The sequence below is a fragment of the Pollachius pollachius genome (assembly GCF_949987615.1).
Source record: "Pollachius pollachius genome assembly, chromosome: 8".
Classification (NCBI taxonomy): domain Eukaryota; kingdom Metazoa; phylum Chordata; class Actinopteri; order Gadiformes; family Gadidae; genus Pollachius; species Pollachius pollachius.
This window is the reverse complement of record NC_136941.1, coordinates 5,610,823-5,635,937: the sequence shown is the minus strand read 5'-3', so window position 1 is coordinate 5,635,937 and position 25,115 is coordinate 5,610,823. Positions and strand designations below refer to the sequence as shown.

Here is a 25,115-nt window from a genome sequence, read left to right as displayed (position 1 = left end):
AGTACAACTGCCTAGGTAAAGTAGGCAACTCATTTGAAGAGAATCTTTTGACATATTTATAAAAAAAGAAAGAAAAACGTCCAGTACTTTGGCCGTTGCAGGCCAGTAATGTCCTGTCCAATCATTTCACCTGGTCCGAATAAAATGATTGGAAGGCCTATTACATGTTGGTCTACCAACCTACCCGGCTGCCTACAAGCCCTCTGCCTATGCACTCATTGGGCATGACCAAAGGCTAGGCCGCTAGGCAGAGCTATTTGTAAAGCTAGCTAGCTAGTCACGTCACGTGTTTTGGGGAGCGGACGGAGGCCAGGAGGGAGGGGCGGGATTTTTTCCGTTGGATATTTTAAACATCTACTCTTGCCTGTAGGTATCCTTCAGGAACATGGCCAACCAGGTTGGGTATGGGGTTGGGCACGTTCCTATGAATCGCTTTGATTAAGAACAAGTAAGAACAAGAGGAGAGCAGGCATCCCCCCTTCTGCCCTAACCACCGTCTACGGGGGTGCTGTTGAGAGCGTCCTCACCTCCGCAGCCTCTCAGTCTGGTACGGCAGCTGCCCTGCCGGCGACCAGAAGGCTCCACAGGGGGTGGCCAGGACATCAGAGACGATCACCAGATCAGCCCAGCCATCCAGCCAGGATCTGCACCCGTCCCGCTGCCGCGAGAAAGCCGCCACCATCATCAAAGACCCCGCCCGTCCAGCACACGACCCGTCCTACCATCTGGCTAGCGCTACCGCAGAATGCGGCGAAGGACTACCAGAGTCATAGGCCATCAGACTCCTCAGCTCACGCATGAACTTGCTCTTCATATGCACAATAGCTATCTGCATGATTATACTGTTACTGTATCTCCATGCTGTTATTTGGCACTTTTTGCTCTTAAGTATATTGGATCTTTACTATGTTGCACCTTTATTTGAACATCAACAACTGCCTCATAACACTGTGAATATTCTAATCTGTATAATGTATGAACTGTCTGTCTGTATATGTTCTGTTTATTTGTTGTCTTTTTGCACTAATATTTTATTATGTTATACGTTATAGGTTGTGTGGTAAATATATTAATAGCACATTTGGAGTATGGGGAAACTATGGTCCTCTATGTAACTTGTTGCACGGTCGGTCTGACAATAAAGTTCACTTGATTTTGACTTTGTATTATTTCTTTCTGTTTTAGCATATTCATTTTTCTTTCTGTACCCTGACTGTTATGTGCATTTATAAATATTGCCTTCTCAAGAGGCTGCCCCGTTCTCTAGCTCTCTGTAAGAACTACTCTATAATAACCCTATGCTAATAGTTAGGTCTAGTAGTACTATGATGGAGGCCCACCGTTACTCAAGAAGCACCACAAAGGCGCCATCTGCTGATGAAAACACAGTGCTGCTAACGGAGCTCTCAAGGCAATTACCAGTACGACACTACCCCCTGCTGGCACAGAGGCTACAGTGGTAAAAATATACTCAAATTTGATCATTTACCTGAAGACACATTTTGGGCTTAACCCTGAGATTTAAAATAAGGCAATTGTGTATTTGTGTTTTTTTTTATCAACATACACATACAAGTATTTGCATTGTCCTGCTAAGCCAAGGGGAAAGTGAATATTCAATGCTGTATGGCCATTTGAACCTGATTCCCATTCTTCCCTAGTACACCCAGACATCCATACTCATATGAGTGACCAATGGGTATCAGTCATATATACTCATGTGACAAGTGAAACTCTACCATTCAAATAGAGAAGGGGCAAGCACACCTACTTATACAGCTCCCTTATTTTTAACCACTGCTGTAGTTTCTTAAATGGATTTTTTATTTTTAAATTCATGCTATTTAAAGTATACAAATTGTTTTCTTTCTTCATTCATTTATTTTATTCATCCATGCAATCACCCACAAAGCCATATATTCTTCCATCCATCATCCATAAATTCAATATATTCATCCTTCCATCCATTCCCATGCAACAACCCGACACCCATTAATTCATCCCATATCCATCCATCCCTCCATTCCCAAGGCAACCTGCTACACACCCTCCCATCAAGCCATCCATCCATCCTCATGAATTAATGCAACCGGTTATCTGGGGGGGCGTAACTGGCTTATAAACCACACAGCGGATGAGCCGGTTTGTTTTCGTAAACACCTTCTTTATTCGTTTCGGTAGCAAAACCGCCACCTCGGGACCACATGGTGCTGTGAGGTCTGGACGGGACGCACAGAGGAACGGCGTGCATTGGTGTCAATGCGGCTGGCTTTTCTTAAGACATCGGTTTGACCCACAAACACTAGCAGGGCTTCAGTACATTCACATTGCTTTGACGACGTCGCCTTGTCCCCGGGTTGTTAGAATTATTTTTGTGCAAGCAAATTTTAAAAAAGTGACCAGTTTGGGCTACAAACTTGCATAGGAAGGATTAAAAAGACAAAATATCAATGTATTAGTCACTATTCACCGGCGGGTTTATTTGACCACTTGAGACAACTTCAGAAAGTTTTTTTTTTGTACAGACAGGGATAAAACATTCAAAACTTTATACGTACAAAACATGGACAACAGATTCTTTGGTCCCTTTTCGAATCTTTGGTAGGGTTAGAGGGTTGTTATTGCTTCATTTAGACACTTCTTTATAAAATTGCTGTCGGACATTGGCTGCCAAGCGTTTTCTTCAGACATGTGTTACATGAGTGTTAGGGTAGTGGACTGTGAGTCTAAAAAAACTACTAGGGGACAGGTAGAAAACATCACGGGGGCCTTCTACAGCGCTAGCTATGGAGCTAGCTCAACCTCTCGACTTCCGTTAACCCGCTCAATCCTCGACGATCTCCGAGGACTCGGACACCACCTTGCCGTCCTTGGTCTCGATCATCTTGATCACCACGTTCTTCTTGGTCTGGGTGGTGAAGCTGCTGCCGCCGCCGCTGCCGTAGCTTCCACTACCGTAGCCGCCGCCGCCGCTGCTGGAGCTGAAGCTAATGCCGCTTTGGTGGCCGCCGCCGCTTTGGTAGCCGCCACCGCTTTGGTAGCCGCCGCTGCTACCACCGTAGCCGCTGGAGTAGCCGCTTTGGTAGCTGGTCTTCAAGCCGCCGTCGTAGCCGCCGCCGTAGCTCGCTAAACCAGGGAATAGGGGATGGCGAAAGGAGACCATTAATGACTTCTTCCAAACATTGATATAGTTCCACAAAAGACAAAGCACACATCTTTCACGGGAGCTATAAACCCTAGTTAGTTGTGTTTCTCCAATCTTCTTACCCATTTACCCAAGGTTGTTTAAGACAGATTTCAACCAGAAGAGAGTCTTAAAGACGCACTCAACATCTTTCATGGGAGCTATACACCGTAGCCTAGTTACACGTTCAATATAGTTGCGTTTCTCCAATCTTATCACCCATTTTAAGGTTGTTGAACGACTAGTTTGTTAACCAGAGAAGAGTCTTAAAGACGCACCAAACATCTTTCATTGGACCTGTTCACTGTAGTCTAGTTCTATGGTCAAAATAGTTGTGTTTCTCCAATCTTCTTAAACAATTTTTAGGTTGTTTAAGACCAAGACTAACCCAAAACAGGATCTTAAAGCCGACACACCAAACGCCCCCTCCCCTCAACACGGCAGAATGGATCCAGCGGGGGACTTACAGCTCTGCTGGGTGATGTTGATGGACTTGATGCCGTGCGTCAGCCTGTCCTCCTCTCCCTCCAGCAGCTTCCTGTAGGTGGCGATCTCGATGTCCAGCGCCAGCTTGACGTTCATGAGGTCCTGGTACTCGCGGATCTGGCGGGCCATGTCCTGCTTGGCTCTCTGCAGGGCGTCCTCCAGGTCCTTGATGCGGGACTTGGCGTCGCGCACGGCCATCTCGCCGCGCTCCTCCGCCTCGGCAATCTGGGCCTCCAGGTTTCCACGCTAACGGGGGGAAGGGAGGGGGGAGGGGGGACATTTAGGAGACGGCCAGCGTCGGGTGGGCGTGCTGCTGGACTTGAGGCACGGTAGGAACGCCGACTCGGGAAAGTAGCTTATTTTTTGGACCCCGATGGAACGGGGCCGAAAGCTTTGTTTTCATCCAACGCAGTCCAGGAAATTCAATGATCTTTCTTTGATTTTCGTCATATTTTATGTACAATATTTCGGTTGGTTTCACCACCAACATGGAATCTAACCCAATCCAAGATAAATAATACATACCTACTATTGTTTTTTTCTAGCACGACTTCAGTGCGTTACCTAGCAACAACCATTCCACAAAGTTGTGACTTATGAGTTATGCGTCGGATTCCCTCGATATCGCATATCTTTATACATTTTCACATTACACAAAAATAACCTCAACACGATGATCTTAAGTCATCCCTTGTTCGCCGTTTGTTCAAACACTAACAGGACTGAAGCGACGAGGGGCCAATGTTTACGGTAAGCTGTGAGAATGGTTAGCTGCGCTAACCATGTTTACAGTGGAACCAATACGTCTATACGTCTACGGCTATTCCCCCCCCCCCCCCCCCCCCGCTACATAAACACCCACAGGCAGCCATACGAAGTGACAGGTTGCCAAAACAAACGGACAAACGCGCCTGAGCGCTAAACTCCTCCCTGGGCTGAATAGCGCTCATCCCTGGAATGAACGCTAACCGATCCTTGGGCCGTCCGCTCACCTGTCCCTTGACTCCGTCGATCTCGGCCGTCAACCTCTGGATCATGCGGTTGAGGTCAGCGATCTCCGTCTTGGTGGACCTCAGGTCGTCTCCGTACCGGGTGGCCGACGTCTGCATCTCCTCGTACTGGAGGGGAGGGGGGACAAGAGCGTGAGCGACACCGCAGGAGTTGAACATGGTTGGCTTTAGTCAGGAGGTAGGCTAAAGGATGGTCTTTAAGGTCCTCCATCTTGAACAGTCTAGCCACAGCAGCGGAAGGAAATAAAATCATTACCCACAAAAGTCTGAAATGATACTATTTATGTTACTATAGGTTACTATAACTATACTAACATACTATTTTACTTCTCAATTAAACATTTATTTTTTTTGCCATTGCACCTCCGCAATATCTCTATTTGCAATTTATCGTCAACAAATACACTTTGCATCCTCATTGGGTTGTTTCTCAAAAGTTCCAAGCTAGTTTTATTGTCAAATCCCCAAAAATGTGCAAAGACAAATAGAAGAATCAAAATTTGTTTGTCTCTGACCCACTGTGCATCAGGTACGCCGCTCCCGCTGAGCACGGCGATAACAACGCCCCCTGGTGGCTCACCTTGGACTTGTACCAGGTCTCGGCCTCGGCGCGGCTGCGGTTGGCGATGTCCTCGTACTGGGCGCGCACCTCCGCCACGATGGAGTCCATGTCCAGGGTGCGGCTGTTGTCCATCTCCACGATGACCGACGTGTCCTTGATCTGGCCCTGGAGCTCACGCAGCTCCTGGCAGGAGAGGAGGAGGGGGGCGGGGAGGAGACAGGCGGTCAGATGGACCCGAGCGTGAGGGGACGGGGGGGAGTAGGGCGGGGGGGCTGCCAGTGGGGTCACCGAGGGCTTGGAAAGGTTTTTAGCCGATGCGCAAACCTTAGCCCAGGCACCCCGGGTGAGGCCCTGGCTTGTGTCCGGGAGGCATCAGAACACAACAAACCCCAGTTCAGCCCCCCTGGGGCTGAACTGGGGTTTGTTGTGTTCTGAAGCCTCCCACACACCAACGTCACGACGACTCAACGTCAAACAGATGAGGGGGGGGGGGACGCAAACAGAAAGTGACACACACCAGATGTGTTATCGTAAAAACGCTCAGACCGGGAAGATAACATTCCATAGCAGAACCACAGAAGGGAAAAATACGAGGTGGAGAGCACCAAATCTGGTCCTAGTTATTATTCCAAGAAGACATTTTTTTGGCCAACTCGTAACTAAATTACGATTGCCGTGTGTGGTTTGAGAAAACGCACGCTAAAGCAGTTCAGGGCGTCGGTGAACCCGGAGTGACGCTGGTGTCAGAACAGGCAGGAGCACGGAGGTGTGTGTTGCGGGGCGGGGCGTACCTCTTCATAGATCTGCCTGAGGAAGTTGATCTCGTCGGTCAGACTCTCCAGCTTGGCCTCCAGCTCAACCTTGTTCATGTAGGCCTCGTCCACGTCCTACCACACACAGTGAGGGAAACGTTAGATGTACTGTATACTTTCCAACTAACACAATAGGGTCATCTAAAGTAAAAGAGATCACTGTGTATGTATTCCCTCCGACTGACCTTCTTGATGAGCACAAAGTCGTTCTCACATTCTGTGCGCTTGTTGATTTCATCCTCGTACCTGGGAAGATAGAAGAGATGCCATCAGATACAGTCCAAAGCACACTCACTCTCCTAATGGACCACTAGGGGGCAGCACAACTCTGTCTCCTAAATGACTAAGTTATTGGAAGCTATTGGAATTGTTTCAGCTACTTTTTAAGTTTTACTGGCCCATCTGTCCAGCAGAACTAAAGGAGCGGTTTCATTGTTAACATGTGTGTTCTGAAAGATAGAGAGAAGATAATCCCAGTGTGTGTGTGTGTGTGCGTGCACAATGTACAATAGCGATAGCATATAGCAGGAAAATCATTCCCCGGATCACATGAAGATGGATAGAAAGGCGTTTATTGCATCATTGGGTGCGTGGCAGCTTAGGGTCTGAATCTTGCGGCATGGGATCCATGAGGTGTGAATGTAATCCGTTGCTCATCACAACGTAGGACAGCCTAGCTAACGCTGAAAACTCCCTGGATTCCTTCGAGGTGTAGTCTAACCAAGAGCAGATGTGGGGAGTAGCCCCTGGCGTGTGAATAATGTTCGGATGACTTCATGAATCCCCCTCGTTTCACAAAGATAAAATGGGTCGTCCCTGGTGCCTGACGGTATGGCCTTGTTAGGAAGTTGCTTCAGACCTAAACACTAAAACACTTAGCCAGGAGGTTACACCGGTTTCTTAAAAATGCCCTAACTATTTTATGATTAGAGCTGTGAAGCCTTTGTGTTGGAGTTTGTGCATCTTTTAACCCATTGTTAAGTCTTAACACAAACAGTAACCGATAATGTTCCCTAAAACTGCACATGTACAAAGGATGAGTGTTACTGGTGGTGTATCTTCTCATCTTCTCCTAACCCATTCAGAACCTCTCTAAGCAACAAAGTCATTCAGTCAGGGCGTGGCCAGTAGTACTCACAAGTTCCACTAGTGGTCACTAGTTCGTCTAATGGGTCCTAGTTCCACTAGTGGTCACTAGTTCCTCTAGTGGTCCCTAGTTTTTCTAGCTGTCCCTAGTTCCACTAGTGGTCACTAGTTCGTCTAATGGGTCCTAGTTCCACTAGTGGTCAATAGTTCCTCTAGTGGTCCCTAGTTCGTCTAGCTGTCCCCAGTTCCTCGAGTACTCACTAGTTCCACTAGCGGTCACTAGTTCTTCTAGCGCTCTGGCGTTCCACCGGTACTCACTTGTTCTTGAAGTCCTCCACCAGCCCCTGCATGTTGTGGAGGTCAGCCTCCAGCTTCATCTTGTCGTTGCCCAGGCCGTCGAGCTGTCTGCGCAGGTTGGAGATGTAGGCCTCGAACATGGCGTCGATGTTGGAGCGGGAAGTGGTCTGCTGCTGCAGCAGGCTCCACTTGGTCTCCAGCATCTTGTTCTGCTGCTCCAGGAAGCGCACCTGGGCGGGGAGGGGGGACGAGGGAAGAGAGCGTTTAGACCCGGCGTGGCTAACGAGGAGAACGGCCATTGTTCGCGGCGAGGCCCTGCAGTAGGCGTGGCAGCGGCCGCTCGGGATGGAACGAACCAGCCCCGCCGATGGATAAACCCTGGCGATCATTGAGCGAGTGAAGGAATGAATGAATGACTTGGCCTCGTTTAGCCAGCCAGCCGTTTGCTTGGGAATGACCTCCCGTTGCAGATCCCACTGAAAAGTGAATCATGCATTCCCAATGCATGCTGTGGGTTGTGCCAAGTGCTGTGTTATTGCTTTGGGCCTAGTGTATCCATGCCGGTCATGGTTTTTCCAGAGGGGATGACGTAGCATATCCTGGCAGGAGCCGGACCGATGTGGGTGGAAGGTGGAGAGGAAGGAGGCTTTGGAAAAGAGATGGTGGCAAGAGGAACCCAGCAGCGTTTCCTGTTTTCCACAAGCAGAGTATTGTATTGTAGCAGTGGAGGGGGGGGTAAGACGGTGGAGGTGGAGGTCTAGGGAGGTTAGCCAAACCAGACGACATTCGCATGCCGTTGAAAGGGAGACGATATTGAAATCAGTGCCAACGGACAGAAGAGGGGTGGAGGAGCAGAGGGAAGGGTGGAGGAGGAGGAGGAGGAGGAGGAGGAGGAGGATAGGGTGGAGGAAGAGGAATGTTGATAACATGGTATTTACAGGGACAGTGTAGAGAGATAGGAGGGTTGAGAGTCCATGGGAGGAGGGATAAGATGAGAGGAATGGATACTGGGAGGGTGGGGTTTTGGGTGGGGTGAGGAGGGGAGGGGGTGTAGTCAAAGAGGGAAGGTGATATATTTACTGACGGTAATAATAGCGTGTGTGAAAACAGATGTGCCAGATGAGTGAATCTACTCCATCCTGCACCACCACCACCACCACCACCACCACCACCCTGCCAGGTGTTGTTTTGCACTTCTCAGGTTAGTTCTAGAATCGTACCTCCCTCCCCCTACACCAAAAACTCTCTCTGTCATTCCTAATCCTGCTTCCTTGGATAGTCATCAAAGGATCAAAGTTATCAGTAAGTACTGCAGGAGCCGTGGCAGTAGAGTTGGTTTATCTGGCTTTTCCCTGTCCCGGCAATGGAGCAGACAGGAGGCGGGGTTACGTAACTAATCCAGTTGCACTCAGGTGAACATGAAACCGGCTCGCTCTTTAAATATTAACCCCGAGCCCAGAGCTGCACCACACACACGCCATTGTGACAACAATCAGGCCAGGCCCACAGCGCACAACCCTCTGCGCAGGCTCTTCTTCTGCGCTGACTAAATTTGGTGTGAAGGTTGTTCTGTTTAGACAAGCTGCTCTGAACGTCCCAAAACAATGCAAGGCGGAATTACTGGCAACACTCGTGCATTGTTAACGTGTTCCGTCTGCAACGCAGATGTGCTGTGTCTGTGTGACTGCGTGTGTGTGTGTGTGTGTGTGTGTGTGTGTGTGTGTGTGTGTGTGTGTGTGTGTGTGTGCATGTGCATGTGAGCGTGTCAGACCAGGCCACACCCCATCTGAAGGGGAGGGGCAGTCCCAAGGTAACTCCTAATCAGCAACTCCCAAGTTTTATACGGACACACCCATCTCTGTCTTTCTCTCTTTCCTTCTCTCTCCTTCTCTTTCTCTCCGCAATGGAACTTTTCTGCCCCCCCCCCCCCCCCCCCTCACCCTTCCATCTCGCTAGTCAGCTGCATTCTTAACAAATTAACAAATTAACAACAATGATGATCTCGAATAAACCCTCGCAAACTGCAGATGACACACAATTCCGCCCGGCAGACAGCGACAGACTACAATGTGCGTGTGGTGAGATGCGACCAAAGCCGTATCATATTACTCCACCCAGATGAAGTGACTCCATCAGCCAACAACACCCCATGTGGCCAGCATACGTGTGTCCACCCCCCGCCCCGACCGACCAGAACCAGACGCCCCGACACCCAGAACAGAACACACTCACACAGACGGGTTATAACCACACACACACACACGCACAAACCTTTTATCTTTTGCATGAACACAATGCTCACGCAAAGCATTGCACCTCGCCAACAATGAATGAACGCGGACATGCACACACACACACACACACACACACACACACACACACAGACTCCCAGCCCCAGACTGACCTTGTCGATGAAGGAGGCGAAGCGGTTGTTGAGGCCCTTGATCTGCTCCTTCTCGTGGGTGCGGACCGCCTGGATGTTGGGGTCAATGACCAGGTTGAGAGGGGCCAGCAGGCTCTTGTTCACTGTCACCGCGGTGATGGGGGCCCCAATGCCCATACCCATGCCTCCACCGAAACCCATGCCTCCGCCACCTCCCATGCTGGAGCCCAGGCCCATGCCTCCGTAGGCAGAGGTGCTGGAGATGAAGCCGCCGCCGCCCCCCATGCCGCGGTTGGCCCCCCCGAAGGTGCTCCGTGCGCTGTAGCTCTGGCGGCTGCTGCCCATGCTCGGGCCGCTGTAAGACGCGCTGCTGTAGTTCCGCGGCGCCGAGCTGGACCGCACGGAGTAGCTGGTCTGGACTCTCTTGGACATAGTGGCGTCGGTCGCGGAGAGGTCTGGAGTAATGGAAACGGTTCGGCAGGCAGGCAGGCAGGCAGACGTGGACAGCGGGAACGGCTGCTTTCAGTGCTGGGGGGTGAGGCGACCGGAGAGGATAGGCAGAGGCGAAGTTAGTCAAGAGTTTTAAAGTCCCTGCAGCCGTGGGAGGGGACTGTGGCGCGCTCTGATTGGCCCGGGCCGTGGCTGAGGGGGGAGCCGGGGGCGGGGCTGTAACAGAACACTTGTGGTCTCCATGACACATTGTCCAGCCATTCCAAGTGAATACCTGCTCCTTTCTACACACAGGGAAAAGCGTTTGCAGCCTTTTTCTGTCTCTCTTTTTCTCTTTCCTGGATATTTTTGTGTTTTATTTAGTTCCCTCTTTGTTGTTTCTTTGACTCTTAATTGTTGTTATATTTTCCTTCTTTCCTATTTCTTTCGTTGGTTCTTTCCTTTGTTTGGTCTTTCTTTATTGATTTTCTTTCTGTCATCCCTTATCCAACAGGATTGGTTTAATTGATTAAGTGTGATACTAACGAGCAGCAGGGAGCAGTAGTATCATTAGAGTGGGACCAAATGATAACATTAGTTACAAGGCAAAAAGGGGCAGAACAAGACAAGTACATACAAAACCTAAAATAATACGTAATATGTCTATATATATATTTAATTGCACCAATTATATGGAAACAGCAACAAGCACACAACTAACGAGCCGCCGTAAATGTAAATACTCTATATATATGTTGATTGCTCTTCGCCGAGGGCCGCAGAATGTCTTGCAGTTGGAATTACAGTTTTATTGCTTCACCAACAGCTTTCTCTTTTCTCCGAGATTAGAGCCATTAGAGGCACAACTATTATAAGGTCGAGGCATTTTTATCTGAGACGAAATAATCAACTGTGACGCCCAGACAGGACTCAGGCCACTCCACATTTGTTTTCCTGATACTTGACCTCTGGGGCCCACGCTACTTAATTTCACAGTACAGTATCAACCCCCCCCCCCCCCCCCCCTGCCAAGGCCCTCACTGATGTCCGCTGGCTTACATACTGTCATACATTCCTGCACAGGGTCAGCCCACTATTTGAGTGAAAAACCCATAACTCAGTAAGAACAGCATGTGCTCCCTGTTCGCCTCCTCCGAGCCAGAAGCTCTGGGAGCCCGGAGAACGTACGTGCTGCTTATGAGGTAGCTTAACATCACGGAGGTGACGGTCAACCCAGTAAAACACAGCAGGCGCCAGTGTTTCCCACGCGAGAAGAAAAAACGCTCGCACACTCGCCCGCGTCTCCTCCTGAATGAATCACTTTAAACGAAGGCAAACATGTCGCTTCGAAGCGCAGTTACACTAAAAGGGTCAGCTCTCAGGTACTTAGGCTGCAGCTCACCAACAGCTTCACATGCAGCTCCGACTGTGTAAACCTGCCAGCCGTTAACCCGCGGCGTCATTGAATCGGCTCATTGGAAACACTTCCCCCCCCCCCCCCCCCGCACACTGCCAGTGGTGGTGGGGACGTGGGACTGGGGGGGACTGGAGTGTCTCCAGTGATACGGGTGCCCGACCGGGTCGTGTTGCTACATGTATCACCGTGGTGTCAACACGGCCACAGAGGACTGGTGGCAGAGGAGGAGGAGGAGGAGGGGAGGGACCACGCCCTGACACTCTACCCCACCGCCCACCCACCCGTCTCCCATACCCCTGCCCTGCCCTCCCCCTGGTCCCACCCCGGTCCAAGTTCCCCCCGCCCAGCCCAGGCTGACTCACACAGCTCTAACACACTAACCGGCCTATCTCACATCTACTCCCCCACCACGCCAATCTCTCACACACACACACACACACATTCCTAGATATACACAGACACACAAACTCAATCACGCATGCAAACCCACATACAATCAAACCCACACACACACACACACACACACCCACGCACACAAACACACTCGCATGCCCACGCAACAAAAAAACATAGATCTTCCCCAGCTTCATTTCCCGCCTCTGGATCATTGTCATGGCAACGTACAAATACCGTGTCAACTCCCCCCCCCCCCCCCCCCTTCCCAGTAAATCCCGGACCTCTGACCGGCCGCTCATTCAGCTGCCGTGCACGCTCGTGCACACTAGTGCGCCAAGGTTCACACAGTGCTGTGAGTTTGATGTTTGCCATGTGAGTGCATTGGGAGAGGAGTGGGGGCGCTGCATAAGCTGAATAACACATTAACACACTCAAATACATGCGCACACACACAGGTCTCTATTTATTATCAGTTGAAGGTGTCCGACATCTGCAATAATAAACATACACCTACGGCCGTAACCAGTCATAGTCAGGGTTAAAGACATGAGTCATTGAGGTATTGTTATGACAATCACATGGAATTTGACATGATATATTGATGAATATCATATTGGGCTTATTAACTCACATCACGGACTCTCTACGTTACTCATTCTAATGTTCATTTTTAAGGGCATATCTATTCATGGTAAATAATTGAGGCAATAAAACCGGGTATCAAGACAGGTTGATGTATTCATTTGGTGACCGCCCAATATAGTTCAAAGACACCAAGTGATAACATTGGATGATTGCCCAGCTTTTTTAACAACGTTCCTTATTCGCAGTTGTGTGGAACTTCAGGTGGTGTGTTGAACTCACCACAAACAGCCGCTCACCGGGCCAGCAAAACCCCCCTGATCACTAGCTTCTCTACTGCTCCGATTGGCCAGCTTGCTATCTCTACCTGCTATTCTGGATTACTTTGAACTGCTCCCCCTCTTGACCAGGGTGTGGTGTGATGTGTGTGTCATGTGTGTTCATGTATATGTTTGTGTCTGAATGTGTGGTGTTGTTGTGTGTTTCGGTTTCTGTTTGTCCTGTTTTTTTATTTATCTGCGTTTAGTTATCTTCATTTGTGTGTGTCTTTATGCTGAGATTTGTGTTTACAAATGTTTGTGCGTGTGTGTGTGTCTCTTTCTCTTGGGGGGGGGGGGGATCTTACAGAGGGTAAGAAATCAGTAAGTGTATGTGGTTATCTGTGTATGTGCATACATGGTCATTTGTGTGTGTACAGACGTTATCGGTAAGTGTGGGTGTGTGTAAGTTTGTGAGTGCATATGTGTGTGAGGCCCTGATGGACCTTCACACCCTGTTAACGCGCCCTCAATAAACGCTATTGATCAGCACCGCGCCTTGAACCCTGACCCCACGAGGGGCGTGGCTACAAGACCATAGGAGTGACAAACGATTGACTGTTTGTGTCTTGGAATGTCTATGTGTGTGTGTGTGTGTGTGTGTGCGTGTGTGCGTGCGGGATTGTATGCGTATGTAAGTTGTAAGAGTGCGTAAGTCGCTCTTCCTTTGACTGTTGAATGTCGCAATTATCCGGTAACTTATTGCACTCTGGCAGTAAATGCCGCACCCCTGAATCACCGTGTCGACTGTCCCTCCAACAGTGACCTGACTCAGCAGGGAGCTCATCAATTTATCGTTATTTGCAGAAGCCTGCTGGTCGATGCCGACCTGGCATCGACTATACTGAAGGTCTGTGTAACAGACCTTCAGTAAACTGTGGCGGCGATCCAGGTGTTCACCATGTAGGGAGACAGAGCCCTGTGCTCTCTGGCAGACCGGCTGGCCTGCCTTTAAGACCTAGCGGGTGTTGCAGTTCAAACTCATCATTACCCAGGGGGACAACCACAAGACCCCCGCCCTGTAGATTTGTTTGATGGGAAGGGGTTTGATCCCGGTGTTGGCGGCCCAGTCGTTGGGTCTGAAGCCCAAAGCAGAGCTCGAACTGAGGTTCGTTAGTTGTAGCGCGACCAAAAGATAGAAGATAATAATATCATGTCGTTTTAATGAATGAGGCGAGCTGGAGCTGGGGCAGGACTCAGGAGGTCCATTTTGGACATGCAGAAACATTATTTTGGGTTGGTACCGACACGGCTGTGTGCTTTGGGCTCAGCGAGCGCCTCTGAGAAAGGAATGAGGCGCTGGGTTCCAGGCTCGCGGGTCACGTCCCTCCATGATGAATCCACTCTGACGCGGAAGTTGCCTGGAGTTTTCCGACGGTGAGCACACGACTATAAATAGTGAGGACGCATCACTGGCGTGACCTTACCCGATATTCGGCTCAGAAATTCTTCGTAGCCTCCGGAGCAGTTATTCATGAAGGCTTTCACTAAACCAACAAAACGACGTTGAAGCGACTTAAACTAGTTAAACTACATTTTTGAGTGGGCTAGAGTATGATCCAGGCCCCCCCCCCCCCCAACACCCTACTGTTTTGAGTGAAGTCATTTGAATTTGGCCCTGGATACCACTTTAGGGTCCTGATTGCGTCCAAGGGACCTTATCTATGTAAACATACGTCAAAGATATACGTGGCAGTTAGCTGCAAACCTTTAAAACACGGACAACACAATGGAAAAACACACTTGCACTTAGAAAAGCTACAGTTGGTGCTACGGTTGGTACAACAGAGAGAAGGGGCATTAGAAACGAGAGAAAGAGAGGGGGAGGAGGAGGAGAAAGAATAAATACGATTTCCATGGAAAAACTGAGGTCCTCGGTAGGAGTCCAGTGGCCGCAGAGACTTGGACGCTTGTTTTAAATCTGGCTCCGCGTTCCCCTTTAATCTACTACTCCTACCCTCGTAACCGCGCCGCGGGGCTGGCCGTTGGCCTAAAGCCGGCTCCGTGATTGGACAACAGGGGAGCATTGTCAGCGGTACCAGCGCTTGTTTGTGCCTCGCGTGGGCATTGACTCGGGCGCGTTTTGATTCCGTCCAATTACTTTAAATTACACGCGGCGATACACACTCGTCGTCGCCGCGTCCATGGACCACACACACATTTAAACACACACAGACAAAGACACAGACGCACACAAACACACAGGCATACACACACAAACACAAACACACACACACAAACAGATACACACACGCGTACACACAAACCCACACGCGCGTGTACACACACACATGTTGGGCATGTGTGTGTCCTCGAGTGATCTCTGTGTGAGATCCTTCCCTCCGCACTCCTCCGTTGGCCCCGCCCACCGTCCCCATGGCAACGCACTCACCGCAGAACGCTGATGACTCTGCAAGTTACGTAAACGGCTGCCACGTGCAAAAAAGCAAGGAAGAAAGAAAGTAACGTGGTTTCCATGGAGACGGCGTATACATTAAAAACAAACCGTACTCGAGTTGGGCGTGCGTCATCCTGGAATTTCCGACCACAACCCGCTTGGGGTTTTTGAGTACACATACTTTAGATTAGAAAACTTTATTTTAACTTCATTGTCCTATCAACGGTGCCACATGCGTTTATATTTAAACACGATACATACAGCTGGGCAGTGGTTATGTAGGAGCTGAAATATAAGTTATGTGCCATGGCTCATGGAGAACACACCTCAGAGGTGATCTGTCCCTGGGGGTGGGGTGGGGTTAACCCCCCCGTCTCCCATCCTCCTCACCACCTCGGCTCCGAGTGTTATGGAACAACATTGAGGCAGAACAATGCTAAGAAAATAACCGCTTGGCAGAGGATTGTCAGCGAGGAAAGGGAAGTCTGAGAGTACGGAGTGTCAGACAAGACGGGGGGGGGGTGATGATGGGAAGGAGGGAGGCGAGATTGTGAAGAAAACTCCCTTCTGGTGACCCCGCCCCACACACACACACACACCCTGGTTTTGTAAAGGAACCCTATGTCAAACGTTGACCTCACTTTACAGGATGTTCAAAGTGTCCACGCGGCACCGTTTACACTGTTCCCAATCTCGGCTCTTTCAAAGCTCCATTGTTTTGAGTGAGTGCATGCAGTTCCAATTACAGTGAAGGGAATTTTTCTTTATATAAAGGGGGCGTTCCTCTGACCTTCATTGGGCAGTCTAATAGAGTGAGATGTTCGGCTTTAGTACATCAGAGACAAATGACTTGTTTTTTTGAAGCGTGTAACACAAAGCTGCCCAAAACGTTCCTTGGAGGAACATCTCTCAGCGACACAATAAGCTGCTGTCTTTCTGCTATCCCTGGAATCTGTCTGGACACGTCACTCAGTGGTCTTGAAAAACCATTAGGTTTCAAACCATTACACTTTTCATTACTCAGAAATACGTAAATAGGGAAGCTAGCTGTGTTATGCAACTGGGTTCACTGGAAAAACTCACTATAATGCAATTAAAGAGCTACGAAAGTAGAACGATTAGCGACTCTACTTTCTTGCTCCTTGCGCTTAAAGAGTTAATCCATACGATTAGTACGAGTATTAAACGATTCAAAAAGCATGTAGTATTGTGTGAGTCACACGGAAGAGAAGCAAACACTGATGCTGATTCTGACGAGCTGCAAGGCGGTTCGTTCAGAGGGAATGGCCAGTTCTTATTGGCTGAATAGCATCCAGGATATTTAAATATACGCAAGGATTAGTCTCTTCCTTGGATGAGTTTTAGATGTTGATCTAATCAGTAGTATTCTAAAATAACTGGAATATTAAAAGTCCTTGCAGGTGTGTGCACTTTTCCAAACTCTCTAAAGTGTAGTAGCCACGTATATCCTCCGTCAAAGCCGTAATTCATTTTAATTTCATTATTTTAGCATTATTTTTTTCGCTCTCTCTCACACAGACCTATTCTTGGCAGTCTTTCCAGCTTGTTCCATGTGACTCATACTCCCCGAATGCACGTAGTGTACATCCACACAGTATACAACAGTGTACACCAGCGGCAAACAAAAGCTTTTTCCCCATCAACTTTTGGGTGGAGGTGCACGGGGACTGCTGAGGTACTACAAACCCAGCGTGTGTTTAGACTCAGAGTGTTTCACACCCCTGCCGTTTCCAGGGGCAACGCGAGCAAGGGGCCCGGAAAAACGGGCGGCAAGAAAGGGAAACGTTGGAGGGCAGCCTGGAAAGAGTATTTTTGGGGCTGCTGTGGGAATGTTTTGGAGACATTTAGGCGGTTATGAATGTTACAGAGACTTTGTCCGGTATCCCTGGTCGGGTTAGTTGACACTTATCTCAGCTGGTGGTATTTGTTAAGGCTCCAATTTTCAGATTTAGCTCAGCTCGACGCTGTAGGAAAATTGCAAAATGTTGAGGTTTGGTTCGAAGCCATGATGGGAAACGACTTGAATTAAGTGTGCGTGTGTGAGGGTGGAAGTGTGTGCATGCTTGTACGCACGTGTGCGTGAGCGTAAGTATATGTGGACTTGTATTTGTGTGTATATACTTAAGAAAGTGTGCTGTGTGTTTATATGTGCATTTGGATGTTTTACATGTGTGTGCATGCTTTTGTGCAAGAGTGTGCATGTGTGCATGTTTGGATGTGTGCATGTGTGTGCAGGGGATTTGTGTTATGACTATTCTATTGAAAGGTCCTGAGGGGCTTTTTGTTCATGTCTTTATGTTCCTATGACTGTTTATGGTGTGTTTGTTTTGGCATGTATTCCACAATACCAACAGCAGCTCATATTATGCAGCTCATATTATGCGTTTTTTTGCATGTATACAATAAAAATAGAACAAAAGTAGTATTGTTATTCAAAGGCATCTGCACAGGCCTGTGTGTGCATGTGCATGCATCCCTTTGTGTATGCATGTGTCCTTATCTGTTTGTGTATGCATGTGCATGCATGCATCTGTATGCATGTGTGTGTCCACATTTATTTCTCCTCCACGGCGCATATACAGTACATATTGATTCCCTGTGACGTCGCACCAACTAATATCAACTACATGTACAATAATCTCACAAGGTCTGAGGGCACACTGCCTCATATCTAGATGACCGGATGCTACAAATCAAATATTGCCTTTTGCAACACCATTGGTCGAAACGAATCTAAGGCGAAAGGAAATGAAACGCTCCGTTACGGAGCGTTTCATTTTCTTTCGCCTCAGATTAGTTTTCGACCAATAATGTCGGTGAAGGCGGGAGTCTCCGTGGATGATCCATCCACTGTAACCCTCGCCCGTTATCCTCCATGACTCACGGCCCCGTTGGGCGACACTGTACCATCCCTCAGGAATCCATTCATGAAACTCCACCCGAAACTCTAGCCCTATCCGAGCTGTAATCATATGTCTAGCAGCGACGGGGCGACCGTCGCATGGTGACGGTCGTTAAAGCTAGCCGGGCGTCCTGCTTCTCAGTAGGTGGGGCCTAGCTAAGCTATGCTACGCCTAGCTGGGCTAAGCTACGCTACGCCCAGCCGCCCAGGAGGCGTTGGATCGCAGCGGAACGCACCGTCCGTGCCCTGACTGCAGACAAGCATGTGGTTATGCTGTCTACCTCTCGCACGCACACACACACACACACACACAAACAAACATGCACAATCACACATACACACAGTGTGGCATCCCGCCCCTGAGCCTCGGCCTGAACGGTCCCGTGGGACCGTGAAGGACGGGGTGTACCACCCCCACCCACCAGCCGGCGACGGAGAGCACCGGGTCCTTCCCCCCAATCAGGGTGATTGGGGGACACCTGGCCGAAAACAGGGGAGCCATCTTCAGTGGAGGTCCAGACCAAGAGCAAGACAGAGGCAGAGGCACGCATGGACTGCAGAGGCGTGAGGCTCACGGAGACCCACGCGCACCCTTATCCTGTCTTTGATACTTGCAATAAACGCCGAAGTCGGCTTAAACCAACCGTTGCCACGTGCTTTCCTGATTCACGGCTCATTCTCCAAGCCGGATACCACATATGGTGGAGAATGCAGGCAATCTGAGCGTTCCCACTACTACTACCCCACCATGCAGAACCCGGACGGAGCCGCGGCGTTGGCTGCCCAACAACACCAGCGGGAGACCACCGAGAGCCTCGCCCTGCTCCGCGAGGCTGTGCTGCGGCTGACTCAGCACGCCGTCCACGCTGCGCCGACCGCCGCCCCGACCAGCCGCCTCACTAAGCTGGGACCGGAGGACGATGTGGAGGCTTACCTCGAGGTATTCGAGCGGACCGCACAGAGGGAAGCCTGGCCAGAGGAGCAGTGGGTGCACATAATAGCGCCGTTCCTCACCGGACCCGCCCAGCAGGCGAGCCAGGACCTGCCGGTGGACGTCGCCCGCCAGTACCCGGCGCTCAAACAGGCCATACTGGCCTATTACGGGCACAACCTCGCAGCGCGCGCAGGATTGGCGGTTTGACGCGCAGGGAGCTGTGCGCACACAGATCGCGCAGCACAGCCGGCTGGTGAAGCGGTGGCTGACAACGGGAGAGGGACCCAACCCGGTCGACCGGGTGATTATCGACCACACCCTGCGGCGACTCCCGCCGGACGCCCGCCGCGTGCTGGCCCACCATCATCCTGCCACCGTGGACGACCTGGTCCTACAGCTGGAGAACTGGCAGGTGGCCCAGCTCCTGAACGTTAGACCCGCCCCAGCCCCCCGGCGCGCCGAGCCCCGCCAAGACCCAAGGGGACCCCCTGTCAGGACCCCGGCTCCCGGCTCCACCCCACCGAGCGCAGTACCGGTGAACCAGGAGGTGCGGCGCTGCTTCGGGTGCGGCCAGCCCGGCCACATCGCTCGCTATTGCCCGAGGGGACGGGATGTATCGATGCCGTCAGCATACGCAGATCCGGGGGTGGATCACACCTGCATGTTGGCGACCTGCTGGTCGCAGGGAACCTCGGGTAGTCCGACGATCCCGGCGCGGGTCATGAACCGGGACACGCAGGCCCTCTTGGACACTGGCAGTGCGGTTACTCTCCTTCGCCCCGACCTGGCGGGGGGGAAGGCGGGGGAACCAATGGAGGTGGCCTGCGTTCACGGGGACACCCGGACCTACCCCACGTGCCACGTGGTTGTCCGCACCCCAAACGGGGTGTTCACAATCAGGGCGGGGATTGTCCCCCACCTACCGGTCCCCGTGCTGATCGGGAGGGACTGCCCGATCTTCCACCGGCTGTGGGACCCGACGCGGGAGCGACGGAGCTGGAGAGGCCCAACCCGCAGAGGGGCGCGGGGGGTTCGGCAGGCCTTCGGGGCCACCCGGCGTCCATCATCCCCGGGGGAGCTGACGGCAGAGGACGAGGAATCAGAGGGGAACGGACCTTCCCCACCGGGGACCCCGGGGCACACAGCGAGAGGTCCCGTCCGGAGCGAGACACCGGAACCTACCCCCGACACCACGGAGACCCTCACAGCCTCCGAGCAGCCAGACCCGCCGGGAGACCCGGAGAGCTCCCCCCTCACGGAGTTCTCAGACTTCTTACCCGGGGGGGGGAAGGCTCGTCCCGACCCGGCCAGTTCGCCACCGCTCAGCTCCAGGATGAGGCCCTCAAGCACGCCTGGAGCCACGTCCTGGTTCATGACGGGCAGGCCCGAGACTCGGTGAGTCACACACCACACCCGTACTTCAGCACCAGGGGGGGTCTGTTGTATCGAGTAGCCTCCGGGGAGGGGGGAGTGAGGGAACAGCTAGTGGTGCCCCGTCCCTACGTCAGTAAAGTGCTTTTTATGGCCCACACCCACCTCCTGGGGGCCCACCTGGGCATGGACAAGACCCGGGAGCGGGTCCTAGCCAGGTTCTATTGGCGGGATGTTGAGCGCCACTGCCAGGGGTGCCCCGAGTGCCAGCGGGTAGCCCCCCGGGCCACCGCTAGACACCCCCTCATTCCCATGCCCATCATCGAGACCCCCTTCGAGCGTTTGGCATTAGACATCGTGGGCCCCCTTCCCAAGACCAGCCTGGGCCACCGTTACATTTTGGTGCTAGTCGACTACGCCACCCGGTACCCCGAGGCCCTTCCCCTACGCGCCGCCACCGCCAAGGCCGTCGCCCGTGAACTTATGCTCCTCTTCAGCCGGGTGGGGATAGCAAAGGAGGTGCTCACCGATCAGGGGTCGTGCTTCATGTCGCGGGTGATGAAGAGGGTCCTCAGCCTCCTGCAGGTGAAGCAGCTCCGGACCTCAGTGTACCAACCCCAGACGGACGGCCTGGTCGAGCGATTCAACAAGACCCTTAAGCAGATGCTTAAGAAGGTCATGCAGGCCGACGGGAAGAACTGGGACCAACTACTACCCCACGTACTGTTCGCGGTACGGGAGGTCCCTCAGGCGTCCACCGGGTTCTCCCCCTTCGAGCTGCTGTACGGGCGGAGGCCCCGCGGGATCCTGGACATCGCCAAGGAGGCCTGGGAGAGCCAGCCGTCCCCCCACCGCACCACCGTGGACCACGTGGAGCAGGTGCGTGACCGCATGGCCCGGGTGTGGCCCATCGTCCGGGGGCACCTCCAGCAAGCGCAGCAGGCCCAGGCGAGGGTCTATAATCGAGGAGCCCAGCTGAGGACCTTTCAGCCAGGGGAACTGGTCCTGGTCCTGGTCCCCACGGCGGAGTGCCGGTTCCTGGCCAAGTGGCAGGGACCCTACGAGGTGGTGGAACGCGTGGGCGAGGTGAACTACCGGGTCCGCCAGCCAGGGAGGCGGAAGCCGACACAGCTATACCACATCAATCTCCTGAAGCAGTGGAGGGGGGGGGAGCAGACACCCGCCGACCCCGCTCCCTTGTCCCTGGCGGCCCGGCAGGAGATCCCGGAGGTCCCGGTGGGGGAGGACCTCAGCCCGGCCCAGAGGCACGACCTGGACGATATCGTCCTCCAGCATCGGGACGTGTTCTCCGACCTGCCGGGGAGGACTGCCGCCACCCGCCACGACATCCGGACGGCGCCCGGCATACGGGTAAGGGTTCCGCCCTACAGGATCCCAGAGGCCCGGAGGGAGGCCATCCGGACAGAGGTGCGCCGAATGCTGCAGCTCGGGGTGATAGAGGAGTCACGCAGCGCCTGGTGCAGCCCGGTGGTCCTGGTGCCCAAGCCGGATGGAACCTTTAGGTTCTGCAACGACTTCAGGCGGCAGAACGAGGCATCGGAGTTCGACGCCTACCCCATGCCCCGGGTCGACGAACTTATCGAGCGCCTGGGCCCGGCGCGGTACCTGTCGACCTTGGACCTGACCAAGGGGTACTGGCAGGTGCCGTTGACCCGTGCGGCCCGGGAAAAGACGGCGTTTTCCACCCCGGGGGGACTGTACCAGTACACCGTCCTCCCTTTCGGGGTACACGGCGCCCCAGCCACATTCCAGCGGATGATGGACCAGCTCCTGAGGCCCCACCAGGATTACGCGGCGGCATACATTGATGACATCATCATTTACAGCCCCAGCTGGGATATCCACGTCCGCCAGCTGAGGGCCGTGCTGGGAGAGCTGCGCAAGGCGGGCCTCACCGCCAACCCTGCCAAGTGTCGCCTCGGGAGAGAGGAGACGACGTACCTGGGGTACCGGGTCGGGAGAGGGACGGTGCGGCCGCAGGAAGGCAAGGTAGCCGCCATACGGGCCTGGCCGCAACCCAGGACTAAGAAGCAGGTAAAGGCGTTCTTGGGGCTGGTGGGCTACTATCAGCGCTTCATTCCCGGGTACGCCACGCTGGCCAGCCCCCTGAACGACCTAACCCGTAAGGCCTTGCCGGATCGGGTCACCTGGTCAGAGGCGGCGGACCGGGCGTTCAAGACGCTCCGGGAGGCCCTGTGCTCAGAACCGGTACTAATCACACCTGACTTTAACCTCCCTGTGATTGTACACACAGACGCCTCGGAGGTGGGACTCGGGGGGGTCTTGTCCCAGGTCCGGGCCGGAGAGGAGCACCCGATAACCTACGTCAGCCGGAAGCTCCTCCCCAATGAGCGCAACTATTCCACCGTGGAGAAGGAGGCCCTGGCCATTAAATGGTGCCTGGAGAAGTTGCGCTACTACCTCCTGGGGAGGGAGTTCACCCTAGTCACCGACCACGCCCCCCTGAAGTGGATGGCGGGGGCCAAGAATACAAACGCCCGGGTGACACGGTGGTTCCTGGCTCTCCGGATTTCCGGTTCCGGTTGGACCACCGACCGGGCCGCGAGCATGCCAACGCCGACGCCCTCTCACGCCGGGATGCCTGTCTGGGTGGGTTCCCCAGAGACCAGGGGCTTGAGCAAACGGGGGGGGAGTGTGGCATCCCGCCCCTGAAGCCTCGGCCTGAACGGTCCCGTGGGACCGTGAAGGACGGGGTGTACCACCCCCACCCACCAGCCGGCGACGGAGAGCACCGGGTCCTTCCCCCCAATCAGGGTGATTGGGGGACACCTGGCCGAAAACAGGGGAGCCATCTTCAGTGGAGGTCCAGACCAAGAGCAAGACAGAGGCAGAGGCACGCATGGACTGCAGAGGCGTGAGGCTCACAGAGACCCACGCGCACCCTTATCCTGTCTTTGATACTTGCAATAAACGCCGAAGTCGGCTTAAACCAACCGTTGCCACGTGCTTTCCTGATTCACGGCTCATTCTCCAAGCCGGATACCACAACAGACACACACAAACACACACAAAAACATGCACACAAACATAAACGGATGATCTACAGTTACACAAATATGCATGCCTCCCTGTACACACACATATACAAAACTGACGTCAAAGTTTACATATATGCGCACACCAACACTTAAATCCTACATACATAGACATACAGTCACTTCAGTTGACATGAACGTAAAACTAACAATAATTTCTCCTCCAATGACAGCTTTGTGGCCTGTTCTGGGACATGCTGTAGCGGGGGCACGAAGGGTTTATATTATTACATTATAACTCAAATGAGTGGCTTCACGGTCACAAAACTGTGAGTCACACTGGACTCTTTGTCAAGTAATAAGGCCAATGCCAACACCTTACCATAACTGTAAAGAAACACGTCTAAATTAACAAAGCAATCTAACCATCTTTAACTCATTCATCTAATCATTTTTTCTTTGAACAATTTTTCTTTGTGTTCATTTGCCCTGCAGCCAAATAAGGAAATTACTTCCACATGCTACTTGTGAGCCAATGAGAGCTGGGCCCAGGTGGTTGTGACACACCACCAGGCAAAACAAGGAAGCCACCACCACCAGGTGTTTCAGTGAAAAATAACACTGCACACATTCATGGGCCCAATAAAGGCCTTGCATGTCTGTGTGTCTGTCTGCATGCCCGTTTGTCTGTTTGCACGCATCTGTATGTGTACATGTGTGTGCGTGTACATGCATTGTGTATGTGTGTGCAAGGCGGTCCTGTCCCTGGCGATGAAGGTAAGTAAGCCACGCCTACAGGGTCTGACTTATGGCAGAACCATAAAACCTTATTTGGTGTTGTTTTGACCACTCTATTGTGTAGAAGCAGAAACTAAGGTGGGGTCTACTAAGGCATACAACTAAATAATTTACAGCACACACACACACACACACACACACACACACAGTGTAAGGTAAACAGGGACTCTGCCTGGCTTTGTGTTAACATTGAGCTCTAATGTAGGGGCGATGACGGAGAGCTGGTCGTCAGGGTCACAAAACGCACTCTGTCACATGACAACACACACGGGCTAGGTGGAGGAGGCGTGGGCGTGGTCAGGACTAACTTACCCAACTCTCTCTCTCTCTGCGTCTCTCATTCTCTCTCTCTCCCTCTCTAAGCGATGTTTTCCTCTAATCTTATCTGCTATGGCTTGTGAAACTCAACTAAGTGAGGTGTTAAGTACACTTAAATGTACATTTTGTTAATATGTAACAGATGCTATTGCTCTTGGCTATAGTATATAGTATTGTATATCATAGTATTTTATATAGAACGCTATGTTGCTTTACATGACACTCGTACTAATAATACATGTAACGTTATCATTGTAACCAATACATCATGTTACAACAGTAGTAGTGTAGTATTTGTGGGTATTATGGAGAGTAAACACCCACATCCAAACAGTGATAAAGAATAATGAGCTGGAACACACCCTGTACATCAACAAACTCTGTGGCCCTTTGCT

The 25,115-nt window shown here is 52.0% G+C and overlaps 1 protein-coding gene across 1 annotated transcript; it reads right to left on the bottom strand.

The window, feature by feature from the left end:
• Positions 1 to 2,143: 2,143 nt before the first annotated feature.
• Positions 2,144 to 10,362, bottom strand: krt8 (keratin 8). Its single transcript, XM_079742094.1, has 8 exons — positions 9,842 to 10,362; positions 7,459 to 7,667; positions 6,240 to 6,300; positions 6,034 to 6,129; positions 5,261 to 5,425; positions 4,663 to 4,788; positions 3,652 to 3,916; positions 2,144 to 3,126 (listed from the first exon to the last, which is right to left on the bottom strand). Exons 1-8 carry the CDS (start codon positions 10,250 to 10,252, stop codon positions 2,825 to 2,827), a joined length of 1,635 nt encoding a protein of 544 aa, XP_079598220.1. The 5' UTR covers positions 10,253 to 10,362; the 3' UTR covers positions 2,144 to 2,824.
• Positions 10,363 to 25,115: the final 14,753 nt, after the last annotated feature.

What these genes read in the sequence shown, in the direction of transcription:
- krt8 (XM_079742094.1), bottom strand. Translation starts at nt 10,252, where the DNA reads ATGTCCAAGAGAGTCCAGACCAGCTACTCCGTGCGGTCCAGCTCGGCG. An exon ending in TCAGGCAGATCTATGAAGAG is followed by an intron (nt 5,426 to 6,033) that starts GTACGCCCCGCC and finishes CTCTCCTGCCAG; the next exon opens with GAGCTGCGTGAGCTCCAGGG. An exon ending in AGACCTGGTACAAGTCCAAG is followed by an intron (nt 4,789 to 5,260) that starts GTGAGCCACCAG and finishes CCTCCCCTCCAG; the next exon opens with TACGAGGAGATGCAGACGTC.